The 16,878-nt window shown below is 38.8% G+C and overlaps 1 protein-coding gene across 1 annotated transcript in view; it reads right to left on the reverse strand.

The window, feature by feature from the left end:
* The window catches only part of CCDC170 (coiled-coil domain containing 170), a 102,939-nt gene that overhangs the window by 25,057 nt on the left and 61,004 nt on the right, over window positions 1-16,878 (reverse strand). The window contains 1 exon segment of the mRNA XM_036872118.1: window positions 7,846-8,163. Coding sequence (XP_036728013.1) covers window positions 7,846-8,163 — 318 coding nt within the window.

Genomic DNA, 16,878 nt, shown 5'->3' on the forward strand with positions numbered 1-16,878 from the left:
ATTCAAGTGCAGAAAGATATTTTTTCAAGCTTTTTTTAGAACTTTCTGTTGCATATTGGTTACTCATGCACTAAAGTGCAGTGGTACTGCGTCTGTGCTGAATACTTTTGGAGTAATGTCATCGTTTTAGCATTTGAAAGGGCAAAATTCCACTAATATAATGACTCTAAATACGGTCAATAGCAGAGTATAAGAAGGCAAGGAAATCTGATCACCACCTCCTCTTCTAAAGCATAAAATCACTATTTCTCCATTAAAGGACCCAAAACTCTACACAACCCCCTACCTTGCCCAACGCTTCCATCCTTTCCTGGAGTTTCCCTCTTTGTCCTGACCTTCCCTTAAACCAAGAACTTAAATTTACCAAACACCTCAAGTACACTTTGAGATTACTCAAATTGATTCTGCCAAATCCAATTTTCAGAAAATGTTAAATTCAATAAAAACGCCAAGTTTGAAGTGATAAATTTGTTTGGCTTTGATGGTTTATTTTGGAAGAAGAAAGGGGAAAAGTAGTAGATATTTACATAATACTCAGTACCATTCTCACAGAAACTAAAATATCTTGACGGTCTCAGACTTACAGTCTCAGGTTTTAAAAAAAAAAATTCCTGTTTGCTTACCTACAAACAACCAAATTTAAAGGCAAGAAGACATTCAAGCTGTCTTCAACTATTTTAAAAAGCGATTATATAGAAGAATAGTAGGATTTGTTCTGAGCTGCCCTCAGAGCTCAAGTTGAGGACCAATAGGTACAAATCAAAGAATCTTACTCTAATGTAAAGAATTTCCCCCAGCCCCAATAATTTCAAAGTGACACATACTCACTGTATAAGAAGATTCATTACGGACAAAAACAAAAGTGTAAATAAGCAAAACTAATTCCCATGATCCCACCACCCAGAGGCAACAACTATTAATATTTTTTAATAATTTATTTGTATGTATTGCTAAAATATAGTTGACATACTATATATGCAATTTTGTGGGTTTGTTTTTACCTCATATTTTAAGCATCTTCACATGTCAAGTAGTGGAGTTCCCAGTCACTGGAGAAGGCTAGAATTTGGCCATTCATTTGTTAAGAATGTTAAGGGGGGCTGAAGTGCTACAATCAGGAAGGTTAAATTACTTAATCTCTGAACTCTCTAATTTTGTCCTTCTAAGGCTCTCAAGGTCCGAGGCCTATAATTCAATTAATTCTATACTCCTTTGGGTGTTTGAAATCAGCTATTTGATGGCAAGCTGCTCAGCATCATATCCAAGGAATTCCATTTCCAAAGGAAATTTATAATTTCATTATAGACTATGAGGCTCTAAGAACCCTCATTTCATATTTCCTACCTTTAGTGCAATAGTAGATCTGACCTTAATGCAAGAAATGTATTAAGTACCATATACAAAGTAACCTATAGAACAAGGGCTGTCAAACAACCTCCTCAAGATACTGGCTCCTAAGGGGCTGTCTAATGATATTATGTTGTACAAGGGATGACACGTTTCTGTGCAACTGAAAATGTGGTTTCACATTGGACTCCCAGTAGAAAGTAAGTCTTTCTACCTGAAGATCTTTCCACAGTTCTCCTATCTCACAGTTGACCTGGCAAAGAGAATGAAACCAAAGAGCTAACAGATGCAGAAAATCTCAGCTGGAGAGATGGAAAACTGCGTGATCACTTAGCCACCGTCAACACGCTGCAGACCTTACCAGAGGAGAGCAAAGTCTTTAATGGAAATCAATCAGTAATGACCTTGAGCAAGTGCAGTAACTAGACTCAGAGAGTGATAATGACCCTGAAGGAAGAAGCAGACACCTGATGTAGACCAGACTGTGGAACAGGGACTTTATATAGTCAGACAGTCCTGATTTCAAGTGCTCACTCTACCACTTACCAGCGTGATAACTGAAGCAAGAAATTAACCTCCCTGAAACTCATAGACTTTGCTATGATGAGCAGATGATCTAAATTAGATAATTCGAGTAGCCCGGTATTCCATACACAATTGAAGTTCAACATATTGCATCCACTTTTTTTTTTTTAACATCTTTATTGGAGTATAATTGCTCTACAATGGTGTGTTAGTTTCTGCTGTATAACAAAGTGAATCAGCTATACGTATACATATATCCCCATATCTCCTCCCTCTTGCGTCTCCCTCCCACCCTCCCTATCCCACCCCTCTAGGTGGTCACAAAGCACCGAGCTGATCTCCCTGTGCTATGTGGCTGCTTCCCACTAGCTATCTATTTTATATTTGGTAGTGTATATAAGTCCATGCCTACTCTCTCACTTCGTCCCAGCTTACCCTTCGCCCTCCCCGTGTCCTCAAGTCCATTCTCTAGGTCTGCGTCTTTATTCCTGTCCTTCCCCTAGGTTCTTCAGAACCTTTTTTTTTTTTTTTTTAGATTCCATATATATGTGTTAGCATACGGTATTTGTTTTTCTGTTTCTGACTTACTTCACTCTGTATGACAGTCTTTAGGTCCATCCACCTCACTACAAATAACTCAGTTTCATTTCTTTTTATGGCTGAGTAATATTCCATTGTATATATGTGCCACATCTTCTTTATCCATTCATCTGTTGATGGACACTTAGGTTGCTTCCATGTCCTGGCTATTGTAAATAGAGCTGCAATGAACATTGTGGTACATGACTCTTTTTGAATTATGGTTTTCTCAGGGTATATGCCCAGTAGTGGGACTGCTTGGTCATATGGTAGTTCTATTCTTAGCTGCATCCACTTTTATCATCAGTATTACTCCTCCAGTATGTGGGTTCACTCAGTCCTTTGCTTTTGTCATAAAGAGTTTATGGAGCTTTTCAGGAATTATGTTATATCATGTTTCTCAAACTCTTTTCAGCCCACAGAGCCTGTTTTTCAACTAGAAGTCTTTCTGGGAAAGACAAATAAGGAATAAATGTGTTGAATCAGAGGTGAGGGGGTCCCTCCTGCATCTTCACCCTGGGTGGACCTGAAAGTGTTCCACGGAACTTGCAGACTCAGCAGAGTATAACTTTTAAAAACACCAGTATGGCTGACCTGTGCAGAACCTACCCAACCTCCCTGCCAAGATTCTGGTGTCCAGAGAGGAGCAAACAGCTATGAACTTCCCTATATTCTATGCACCACAGAACTTACCTTCATACGCTTACCTAGATCTTCATGAATATGATACCACCAAGTCTTTTCAAAGTTAAATTTACATATTTTTATTAAAATAAATTAACATTCCAATCTGACAGTTCTTGGGAACATCGAATGCCAGTGCCCGGGTGAATATATGTGTCCCATCAAAACTGTAAAGTTGTGTTGTGTTTCTCACACCAAGAAATGTGATTTTCTTTCCTTTTTTTTTTTCTCCTCCTTTTTCTTAGTATCATTTGTTAATATATCTCTGATACTCTGTGGGACAAGATGTGCCAGGGATTTCAACATTAGAGATACCATGGAATAGGGCAGGGAAGAGGGGGTGGATTGTAATAAAGAATACATATCTCAATTTTTTAAAAACAAAAAGAAGGCCCTGAAATAAACCATACTTCAAAAACAAGCAGCTTGGATTTTGTAAGTGAAGTCATAATGCCCTAAAAGAATTAATTTACTTCCCAAGGACAAGTAGTTGTTGATTTTTCCAGAGAGGCACTTTTGCCCTAAGATTAAACCAAATGGAAACACGAGAGCTCAAAACTGAAGAAAGAGCCACTTAGGTCACTTAAGGGCCAGTGCCTTTTGGACATGAACAATTCTCTTCTGATTATGCAAGCTAGATTTTCACTTAAGAAATATAAAAAATAAGTTATCAGGAACCAATCAAATTATCCTTCCTTCTTGTCAGTATGTATGGCCAACTTTATTGACAGGCTAGCCCTACACCTGTCATACATAATAAAAGTATGACATACATAATAAAAGTTGTGTATGTCAACTTTTATTATGATTTGAATTGGGTCACCCCAAAAGAGATGTGGGCAAGTCCCCTGGTGCCTCAGAATGTGACCTTATTTGGAAACAGAATCTTTACAGAGATAATCAAGTTAAAATGAGGTTTTGAGGATGGGCCCTAATCCAATATAACTGGTGTCCTTATTAAAAGGGGAAATTTGGAAAGAGAGACACACAAGTAGAAGGAAAATTATGTGAAGACACGGAGAGATCATGATCCATAAGCCAAGGAATACCTGAGGCTACAGAAGCTAGGTGAGAGGTGTGAAACAGATTCTCCCCTGCGGCACTCAGAAGACACCAATTCTAACACCTTAACTTTGGACTTCAAGCCTCCAGAACTGTGAGACAATAAATTTCTGTTGTTTAAGCCACCCAGGTAGTGGTACTTTGTCATGGCCATTCTAGGAAATTAATACACTATAGAGGCTGGGAGAGCTGAAATCTCTATCTGTGTACTTTCCCAGATGCCCTTGTAGCCAGGGGTGACTATATAACATAATACTGGACAATTAAATGTCAAAGGAAGTCTACTTGAAGCTTCTGGGCAAACGTTTGGTTTAGGATATTGGAGGATTAAGAACTGAGCAGAATGATGAGATCAGAAGGGGGAGTGTGGGAGTTGCAGAAACATCTCAGGTCCTTTACGGCATCGGATTGGTTCCCCAAAGCTCCCCCACCAGACTGGAAAAGCTCCAGTGCAGGATGTACAGCCTTGTGTGTGCTCTAAAGCAGAACAGACGAGCTGTCTAGATAAATTTTTGTAAGGTTGTACTAATTTGTCTATAATTAAGGAGACGACATGGAAATCACTCATGGTCCTGTCCTCTCTGTACAAATCAATTCTCAGCCAGGTGATTAGCCAGTTTGGAAACATCTAAAAGTTAAAAAACAAAAAACAAACAAAAAAAAACTTTGCCTCAAGATTCTAAACTAAAATCTGAAAATGTCACGGCTTCCCGTCATTGTGTAAGAAATCATTATTTCAAAAATACCTGTTACAAGTGTCCTGAAATTTCAGGCTACATAACATCGAAATACTCATTTAGAATTCCTGGGAACCCGACAGTAGAACATTCCTCTAAGAGAGCGGTTTTCAACTAGAGGCAATTTCACCGCCCACACCCCCACCCCCCAGGGACATTTGGCAATGTCTAGAGACATCTTTGCTGTCACAAACTGGGGAGAAGAGGAGGTACTATCGGTATCTAGTGGGTAGAAGCTGGAGATGCTGCTACAAATCCTACAATACACAGAACGGCCTTTACAGCAAAGGATTATCCAGCTCAAAATGTCAATAGCTGAGACACCCTGCTCTAAGATATAGTAAAGCATTTAAAAAGAAAATTAGATTTTGTTATAATCAGAAAAGCACGGAACAAGTAGAAATGACTTACTGAAAAAGTGTGGGTGGTGTCCTGAGTTCTACCCCGAACTGCAAATAGAGGAGAGTGAAAATGAATAGCGAAGAGGTAAACAAGAAAAGCAATGTTCAGTAAGTAGGAGTCACGGTGAAGGGGAGAATTTGCCAGGCCTGGAGCACATGGGTATTACTCAACAGTGGACTGTGTGTTTATCCATGGCAGCTGGCAGGGCGTTGCAGCCTCCTCAACAAACAGATTCATCAATGTGTAAAGCTCCCATTCTTCAGAAACATTTCTAAGACAATATATGGAATCCATTTTCTCCTGATTTTACTTGAAGATGAGTCACACAAGATGCCAGCCATATGCTTGATTTCAGGCTTTTAAATAGTGAGAGCAGCTATTGAAAAAAATTACAGGGTAGGAAAGGCGGACAAAGGCACTAAAAACACTGAATCATTCTCATTTTTATGAGGAGAGGGAGAAGGCATATCCAGCTTAACCAATTTACATCGTTTTGCTTTAGAAAATAAACATATACTTCATGCTGACAACTTTAGGCCATGTTTCACATGCTGGAATTAAAATAGTTTTAGGAAAACAGTTGGGAAAATAGAAGAGGGAAGCAATAAAATGAAATGGCAAAGATCCATTAGCTATTGAAGTACGTCTATTACTATCCAAGGTAAATCACTTGAAGTTTTTCCTAGTCCTGTAAATAATTCCCTCCCCCAATCCAGGACCTATATGTGTACTGCACCACAAGATAAACTGAGTCACTCTCAGAGACCCACGCATGTTACAGGGGTGAACATTTTATATCCACAGAGAATCCTATACTTGAACAAAGGAGTCACTAGGGCTGCTCCTGGAGCACATGTGAATTTTGCAGAGTTTTAAAGGGAATTAAAAATGTTTTATCAGGACTTCCCTGGTGGCGCAGTGGTTAAGAATCCGCCTGCCAATGCAGGGGACACGGGTTCAACCCCTGGTCCAGGAAGATCCCACATGCCACAGAGAAACTAAGCCCGTGCACCACAACTACTGAAGCCCACACGCTCTAGGGCACACCACAACTACTGAAGCCCACGCGCTCTAGGGCCCACGAGCCACAGCTACTGAGCCCACGTGCTGCAAATACTGAAGCCTGTGTGCCTTGAGCCCGTGCTCCGCAACAAGAGAAGCCACTGCAATGAGAAGCCCGCACACCACAACGAAGACCCAACGCAGCCAAAAATAAATAAATAAATTTGTTTTTTAAAAGAAGTTTTATCACTAAAGGAAATTTACAAATGCAACCCCAAACTTTGAGTTAGTGATCACTTTGAGTTTTTTAGGATCATTAAAAGGAGGAAAAGTGCATTTTCTCCTTTCAAGCAAAAAAATGAACTCAACAGAAGAAATAGTTCCTAATGGAATTATACATAGAATTTGGATATTATTTACCTTAAAACCTCATTAATTAGGACTTCAGTAATCTGGATTTGAGGATAGTTTAAACAGAGTGTGGGCTGAAATTAACTCAGCTAAGCAAAGCTTTATAGAAAATGAGAATTGTTAATAATATAAATAAGGTAACAAAATTAAGCAAGCTTCAATCATATGTGTGATTTAAACCATTTTTAAATCCACTTCACTTGTTAAATAGGTCCCCTGGAAGACTGTTCCAGGTACCAACACATCAGGAAAAGGAGGAGAGAAGGGGAGAGGAGGAGAGAGTGGAGGATGGGCCAGGGCAGCAATAGTTAATGTTTATTGTTGCTATTTGCCAGACAGTGTGTTAAGGACTTCCTAACAATTTTTTTTTCATTTCATGCTTACAACAAACAATAACCTGAAGAGGCAGATACAGTTACAGGTCCAGGAACTCTTATCTACAGTTCCAAAATCCAAAAGGATCTGAAAGCTGACGGTTTTTTTCCAAAAGTTATTTGCTGGCAAAGCTTGACCTGACAGGATTTGGCAACAAACCCTGACCTGAAGTGACCGAGGCTATTCACAGTCTTGGTGGGTCCCACGCAGCAGAGCTGCTCACAGCTTTTGCCACAGAAGATGAATGTGGTGATTATGGGGTGCCGTCCCAGACCCCACTGAGGAGGAATGTGTAAGGGTGCTTTCTCCATTACCTTTCTGGGGACAATTTCACCTTCCTAAACACTGAAAAATTCTGAATCCAAAACCACAGCAGGCTCCAAGGGTTTCAGACAAGGGGTGTGGACCCTGGGCTGTTCCTGTACAGCAGACCAGGAAACAAAAATCTCAGAGGCTGTCCTCTCAGGAACCTGCCCAAGGTCACATCTGGACCAAGTGAGTGTGCAGTAGAGACCAAGATTCAGCCCGGGTAGCTCTGAGTCCAGAACCCGCATGGTAGTATGCAGTCAGGCTTCGGGAGTATAATATATAATTGAAAGTAGTACGACCACATTTAAGTGCTACTTTTAACTAACTCAGACCACCCACTCACTTACCGAGCGTGCCGAATGAAGGAACTGACTGTCCTTAAGAAGCCTGTACTCAGCCATCCCCCACTCACCCGTTTCCCGCTCTCTTCCCGGCCGCCCATTTCTCGAATCCTCTCCAGAGTGGCATCCTCCGTGGGCCTAAGCGTGCCCGAGCTGCTCCTCAGGAGGGCTGCAATTTTCTCCCTAAAGGAGAAGTACTCGCTCTGTGGGGCTGCAGCTGCATCCACACTGGCCTTCAAACTCTTCTCCAACTCCAGAGAGCGTCTCTTCAAGAGGCTCAGTTCCTGCTCTGAGATATCCCAGACCCGCTGGCCAGCCAGCAGCCTTTCTTGGAGGATCTTAACTTCCCTTTCAAGAGCTTCTTTCGCCTCTACAGCACTGAGCAAGTCCTAAAATAATTTCGGAAAGTGAGGGCAGTAGCATTAACAGCCAAGGAGGGGAACCTGCATTTGCGTCTCATTTACCTTGCTTGCTAATGAGTTCAAGGAGCTAGGGTTAAATGCTCATTCCATTTTTAATTTTAGGTGCCCTATCCTCTCTTCATAAAGTTGTTAAATTGTAAAGCTATGTTAGGTAAATTTAGATGTCTGAAAAAGAGAAGGGATATAAAATCAGGGCTAGAAAAAAAAAAAAAGGAAACTGACATATAAGCCTTTTCTATGTGGACCTCTGGAAAGAGTTAATAAAAACAAATCATTGGCTAACATACTAGTAGATTCGATCCATATATAGAATATGTTTACAGGCCAATGTGTTCTTAAGTTTGGTATAAATGGAAATTGATGTTGAGTAAACAGTAAACCCTCAGAGTCCTAATAAGTCACTAAAAGTTATTTGAATGAAGATGTCTCCCCTTAAAACTATTTTAAATAACAGTGTAGAATTATCATAAAACATCATTGTATAAAGGAGACTAAAATCTTTCTTTCAATATTCATTGACTGTGTATCCCCCTGTCTCATAAAAATAAAACCAATCCTGATAGAACCTGCGGAAAGGAAATAGAAAGGAGTAGCCATTTGGTGGGTGGGAGGGTTAAAAGTTAGAGGGAGATAGAGCACCATACTGAGAAGAGTAATGTCAGAGAATATTATATGTATGATTAGGTTTGTAAAAATAAAGGGCATTGGGGCTTCCCTGGTGGCGCAGTGGTTGAGAGTCTGCCTGCCACTGCAGGGGACACGGGTTCGAGCCCTGGTCTGGGAAGATCCCACATGCCGCGGAGCAGCTGGGCCCGTGAGCCACAACTGCTGAGCCTGCGCGTCTGGAGCCTGTGCTCCGCAACGAGAGAGGCCGCGATAGTGAGAGGCCCGCGCACCGCGATGAAGAGTGGCCCCCTCTTGCCACAACTAGAGAAAGCCCTCGCACAGAAACAAAGACCCAACACAGCCAAAAATTTAAAAAAATTAAAAAATAAAATAAGGGGCATTGAGAAAGTTACCAGTACACCTACTTCTATTTACTCTATGTAGAATGGTCCAAAGAGGCATAAAAAGGATCTCTTTAAAATTCACTTTAAAAAAAAAACAAAACACTTGTGGACATCAAGTTCCAAAGTAAGTGAATTCACATCAGATAAGATTAAGCAGTCGGTTAGCCAGCACTTCTATAATACTGTAGTCTAGGTAAATGGCAAACATATTTTTGGTTTTTATTTAAAATAGTATGTTAGGGGCAAAAATAACTAAAAAGAAACAATATCTTCAAATAACAGATTCTACGTCTAAACTGGCCAGTAACATTTCAGGCTGCTAGTTAAAATGCAATCATCCCTTTTGCATTAGAGCTTGAAGACAGGAAGAATGTTACTTGGAATGCTACCTCTTACTTTTTATTTAAAAAAAAAGAAAGAGAATATCTTCCTTTTTTTTTTTCTGGTGATTTTTCTTAAAATCAAGGAAGTCTTGGGCATCAATTTGAATGAAAAGTCATCGAGTGGATGTAGGTAGTTAGAGAAAGCTGCCCCTTTCAGAGATGTAATAACTAAACTAATTATAGAAACTAGTTTGTGAAATGCTTTGCTTCTCCAGGTCCTGGCACCAGCTCCATTTCCCCGCTCCCTTTCCAAACCAGTCGTCTGTGCAGAGAAGTCCCATTATTACTGCTAATTAAATTATGTACACTTTATCACAAATACAATATTTTAACACTTTACAGATTTCTTTTCAGATAGTACTACAGTAGCTGCTCAATTAGAGTAACTAGTATCAGCATTGGCGATAATAAATTGGGCCCATGTATTACTTAGAAACTACCATCTAACGTGTGTCTAGAAAACTGAGGTCCTAAGTTCGATGATGCAGGGATGAAAATTAATCCTAATCCCCTCAGAGTTCTAAAACTCGATAGGAAATTACATATTAACTTTTACATTGAAAGAAAGTCCCTAATGCAAAAGAGGGGAGTTTCCATGACCAATGGAGAGACATTTTTACCAGGAATTTACAAAAGATCCTAAAAATACACAAAAAATATATCAGACACTTGAGTACTATAGACTTACTGTCAGTTTGGAATAAACTAATCAATCGGCAGCTTACACCAGGAGACCAATAAACACAATTAAAATATTTCGGCTATGAGGAATTTTTTCCACCCCAATATCAGACTGTTTTCTCACTGCCTTAGAGACCAGGGTCAAAACAGTCTTCTTTAACAAATCCAAAGCACCAATGCTTATGTCTAATAAAAATCAGAAAATTCTTTTGTGGTCATAGAATATAGTGGCACATGGCAGCAGGTCAGACTTTTTTTTTCTGGACACATTTCAGCCCAGTGAACTATATATGCTGTTTCTCATATGAAATGCAGACTTGGGAGCCAGCGACAAGGCCTTGGGGACCTGCTCCCCCAGTGCTCTGATTAAGCGCTTCAGAATTCAGAGGCACGCGGCCGGTCTGCTGGAAACAGATGTCCTCAGACTGCAAATGCAATTACTTGTAGAGCTATTGGGAGACAGCGGCTAGAGTGGAGTCTGGTTGCATGGCTACCTCAAGGATACGCTGAAGTAATGTGACATTGGTGTCGCCGGCCAGGACCTCGGGACTGCTGTCAGAGCACACTGACACACAGAACAAGAAACAAGTAGCTCCCTCAGAGCAAAAGCAGGGCTGACCTCCACAGAAGAAATCGCACTGGCAAATGAGCACAGACCCTATCGAGTCAGTGACAGGGATCACTTTAAAAATGTTTTAAATTAACAAATCTTTAGATTCAGTGCTACTAATGCAACAAATGTATAATGACCCCTTCACAATTACTTTTAACAAAAACATTTGTAAATAATATGATCAAGGTGCTCAATTTAACTTCCCAATTAAATGCGTTAAGTAATGAAATCATTCAAAGGTTTGTGTTTTTAAAACACAATTGATTCCTATTACGATGTTGCTAACCATCCTATGGATTTGGATATGCCTGAGATCAAACTGCCTCTCAAAACTAAAATGACTAATTATCATCAGGGTAGAAAACCTCTGGCTTGAGCTTAATTCATCCAACCCTAGACAAATTTCATAAAATTAAAAATTTGTTGGTTATTTCTACCTACTGCAGTTAACATTAACAAATAAACTCAGAAATTCCCCCAAACATGTCCTCTCATACATTGCTGGTGGAAGTGTGAATAGGTATAATTTTGATATAAATATCTAAAACATGTAATATGCACAATATCCTTTGGCCCTGTAATTCCATCATCTATTAGAGTGGAAGCTGCAGAGTAACATTTTACTTCAAAATGAGGAAGACCTTTCCCAAATCTGAGCTGTCCCAGTGGCATTATCAACCTTGGAAAATAATAAGAATTCAACTTAAATTGGAAATTCCCATTATTGAAAAACCCGATACAAGTTAACAGTAAATTTAACTGTCCATGAGGCCAGTGTGTTCCTGGGCTTCACTTCAGTACTGCAAAACGCTCTGCCCTGAACTGGTCAGACTGTGCCTGGAGGACCATGGACAGTTCCCAGCTGAAATTTTAAGAGGGACATTGTCAAAATGGAATGAGTTCTGCATCACATACTAGGATTAGACCCATAATAAAAATATTTATGCAATCATGTTATTTTAAATTCTGTTTTAATTTACTTTAAATGTGTTGAATGAACCTAAAGACAAAGCATTGAAAACTTAATTATAGTTACAAAACAGAATGAAAATATTACAAACCTTGACAAGGTAAATACAATAATATAATAAAAACTGGAATGCAGAACGATGGGAGTAAAAAGTAGGAGGCATTAAATTCATCATATATCATAGCAGAACATCTAAAAATACTATCTCAGGTTGTTGAATCAGGAACAGAAATGTATTGCTTTAAAGTCTTAATGGTAATATCAGAGGTTAAAACAAGAGTGTAAAGTGAGGCTAGAAGTGGAAGGAGAGATGATTTTAAATTTTACTTTGGAGCCTTATGAACATTTTTAATTTTTTACAATATGAGCAGATATTATTTTAGTGTTTATTTTCATTTTAATTACTCACCATTTTAGAATGGTGAGCTCCTCTAGCTTATGAGTGCCAGGACCCAGACCTACCCACCATCCTGTTGGCACCAGTACTGGGATGCCTCAGGCCAAGTAGCTAGCTGGGAAGGGATACAGCACCACCAGTAGGCTGGCTGTCTGCCTTAGGACCCCATAATCCCCTAGCCCACCCACCAGAATGCCCAGGACCAGGCCCCACCAACCTGCGCACCTGCACTAGCCCTGGGACCCCCAAGACCCGCAGCCAGCTGATATTACTTGGCCACAGCCACTAGGAGGTCAACACCAGCTCTGAGATACCTTGGGCCCCTCAGCCAGCCACCCCAGGAACCAACTCCACCCACAAGCAGGCAGACAACAGACCCAGGACCACTGCAACCCAGGAACCTGCCATGTCAGGACCCAGCCCACACACGAAGGAGCCAACACCAGCTCTGGGACACCCTGGGCCACTCAGCCAGCCCCAATTCCTAGAAACATACAATTTTCCAAGACTGAATCAGGAAGAAATAGAAAATATGAACAGACCAAACACCAGTAATAAAATTGAATCAGTAATTTTAAAACTTCCAACAAACAAAATTTCAGGATCAGATGGCTTCATAGGTGAATTCTACCAAACATTTAGAGAAGAGTTAACACCTATCCTTCTCGAATTGTTTCAAAAAATTGCAAAGGAAGGAACACTTCCAAACTCATTCCACAAGGCCATGTATTATCCTGATACCAAAACCAGACAAAGAATCACTAAAAAGAAAATTACAGGCTAATACCACCGATAAACATAGATGCAAAAATCGTCAACAATAAATTAGCAAATCAATTTTAACAATACATTAAAAGGATCATACCCATGATCAAGAGGGATTTATCCCAGGGATGCAAGGATGTTTCAACATCTCCAAATCCATCAGTGTTATATACTACATTAATATATTGAAAAATAAAAATCATATGATCATCTCAATAGATGCAGAAAAAGATTTTGACAGAATTCAACATCCATTTATGATAAAAAAAAACTCTCCAGAGAGTGGGCATAGAGGGAATATACCTCAACATAATAAAGGCCATATATATGACAAGCCCACAGCTAACATCATACTCAATGGTGAAAATCTGAAAGCATTTCCTCTAGGATCTGGAACAAGATAAAGATGCCCACTCTTGCCACTTTTACTCAACATAGTATTGGAAGTCTTAGCCACAACAATCAGACAAGAAAAAGAAATTAAAAGAATCAAAATTGTAAAGGAAGAAGCAAAACCGTCATGTTTGCAGATGACATAATACTATACATAGAAAATCCTAAAGATGCCACCAAAAAACTACTGGAACTCATCAATGAATTCAGTAAAGTTGTAGGATACAAAATTAATATGCAAAAATCTGTTGCATTTCTATATACTAACAATGAACTATCGGGAAGAGAAATCAAGAAAACTATCCCATTTGCAATCACATTGAGAAGAATAGAATATCTAGAAATAAATCTAAGGAGGTAAAAGACCTGTATTCAGAAGATTATAAGACACTGATGAAAGAAACTGAAGATGACAGAAACAGATAAAAAAATATACCATGATCATGGACTGGAATAATTAATATTGTTAAAATGACCATACTACCCAAGGCAATCTACAAATTCAATGCAATATCTATCAAAATACCAATGGTATTTTTCACAGAATTAGAACAAATAATTCTAAAATTTGTATGGAAACACAAAAGACCTCAAATAGTCAAAACCTTCTTCAGAAAGAAGAAAAAGCTGGAGGTATCATGCTCCCTGATTTCAAACTATTACACAGAGCTACAGTAATCAAAACTGTGTGGTACTGGCACAAAAACAGACATGTAGATCAATGGAATAGAATAGAGACCCCAGAAATAAACTCACATTTATATGGGCAATTAATCTACAACAAAGGAGGCAAGAATATACTGTAGGAAAAAGACAGCCTCGTCAATAAATGGCGTTGGAAAAACTAGACAGCTACATGCAAAACAATCAAACTGGACTACTTCCTCACACCATACACAAGAATAAATTCAAAATGGATTAAAAACTTAAATGTAAGACTTGAAACCATAAAACTTCTAGAAAAAAAACATAGGCTATATGCTCTTTGACATCAGTCGTAGTAATATTTTTTTGGACCTGTCTCCTCAGGCAAGGGAAACAAAATCAAAAATAAACAAATGGGACTACATCAAACTAAAAAGCTGTTGTACAGCAAAGGAAACTATCAACAAAATGAAAAGGCAGCCTATTGAATGGAAGAAGATATCTGCAAACAATAAATCTTTTAACAGGTTAAAAGCCAAAATATACAAAGAACTGATACAACTCAACATTAAAAAAAAAAAAAGAGAACAAGATTGAAAAATGGGCAGAGAACCTGAATAGACATTTTTCCAAAAAGACATACAGATGGCCAACAGATCCATGAAAAGATGCTCACCATCACTATTGAAAATCAAAACCACAATGAGATATTACTTCTCACCAGTCAGCACAGTTATTATCAATAAGACAACAAATAGCAAGTGTTGGTGAGGATGTGGAGAAAAGGAAACCCTTGTTCACAGTTGGTGGAATGTAAATTGGTGCAGCCTCTGTGGAAAACAATATGGAGATTCCTCAAAAAATATAAAATTGAACAACCATATCATCCAGCAATTCCACTCCTGGATATTTATCCAAAGAAAATGAAAATACTAATTAGAAAAGATATATGCACCCTTATGTTCCTTGCAGCATTTTATATATATATATATATACATAACTCAGCTATAAACTGAGCTATAAGAAAAGAATGTATATAACTCAGCTATAAAAAAAGAATGAAATCTTGCCATTTGCAACAACATGGATGGACCTAGAGGGTATTATGCTAAGTGAAATAAGTCAGACAGAGAAAGACACAGAATCACTGTGTGATTCCATTTATATGTGCAATCTAAAAGACAAATGAACAGACATAACAAAACAGAAATGAAGTCATAGATACAGAGAACAAACAGGTGGTTGCCAGAGGGTAGGGGGATGAGGGAAGGAGAGAAGTAGGTGAGGGAGACTAAGATGTACAAACTTCCAGCTGCAAAATAAATGAGTCATGGGTATGAAATGTACATTGGGGAATATAATCAGTAATTACATAATATCCTTTTATTGTGACTGACAGTAACTAGACTTACCATGATGATCATTTTGAAATGTACAGAAATATCAAATCACTATGTTGCATAACAGGAACTAACATAGAGTTGTAGGACAAATATACTTGAAAAACAAACAAACTCATCAGTTGCCAGGGGTGGGCGGTAGGGGAAGGGGGAATTGGATGAAGGCAGTCAAAAGGTACAAACTCCCAGTTAAAAGACAAATAAATCCTAGGGATGTGATGTACAACATGATAAGTATAATGAACGCTGCCGTATGTTATACGGGACAGCTGTTAAGAGAGTAAATCCTGAGAGTTCTCATCACAAGGAAAAAATTTTCTATTTCTTTAATTTTGTATCTATACGAGATGATGGATGCTCACTAAACTTATTGTGTAATCATTTCACAATGTATGTAAGTCAAACCATTATGCTCTACTTATACAGTACTGTTTAGCGATTATATCTCCATAAAACTGGAAAAAAAAGAGAGAACCAGGATGAGGACGTGAATTATAGGGATTTTGATCCTGACTTGCTACAGTGAAGAACTGTCAAACAATTAAGACTGCACAGAGGAGGTGGACCTCCTGTGAGTTCCCTGCCTCTGGAGGAGTTCAAGGGAAGGCTGGGCACTAGCTAGACAGGGACATTTTAGAGATGATTCTTATTTCAAATAGAGAGTTAGATGATCTAGATTCTAAAAGACCTTAGGGTCACTTCCAACATTGTGATTCTATGATTATAAAGAGATCTTTAACTTCTTTAGTAATTTATCCTGTCTGATAATTTCTCACTTCCAGGAACTCTTTCCATATGTCTGTACTCTTAAAATAACCATACATTTAGTTTAAACCCTAGATAAAAGTAAATAACTAGGAAAAGGAAATTAAAACACTGAGCATCAATTATGTGCTGGGCTTGTCTTGAGAACCATATGTAGATTACATCATTCAATCCTAACGATAACTGTAAGAGGTAGATCATTAAATTATTTTCCCATTTTACATACAAGAAACTGAAGTTCAAAGAGGTAAAGTCATATGCCTCAGATCACACAGCCAAATGATTCTGGAGCCTATATTAAAAACCCAAGAGCCTCGCCTCTGAGCCACCCTGCTCAGTGTGTCTCTCGTAGCCTCTCCCCTCTTACACACTCTGCTGTAGACAACAAACCAAGAAAGCAGAAGGGACATCCTTCCAAACCAAGCCTGCTGACTCCAAAACCAATATTCTTTCCTAGCTTCAATTCTGGCCAATAGAATTAAGGAAAATGTGAACAGTGTGAAGGAAAATAAGCTATTTTAAATCCATTACGTAAGTTTAATTTCTGATTCACTGATTGAAATGTCTGGTCTATAGGAAATGTGTGTGGCTAATGTAGATAAAGTGACTACTTTTCTCAGCATTAGATTATTTCGAGACAACAGCAACAAAAAAAGGTGC

The sequence above is a fragment of the Balaenoptera musculus genome, chromosome 12, assembly GCF_009873245.2.
Source record: "Balaenoptera musculus isolate JJ_BM4_2016_0621 chromosome 12, mBalMus1.pri.v3, whole genome shotgun sequence".
Taxonomy (NCBI): domain Eukaryota; kingdom Metazoa; phylum Chordata; class Mammalia; order Artiodactyla; family Balaenopteridae; genus Balaenoptera; species Balaenoptera musculus.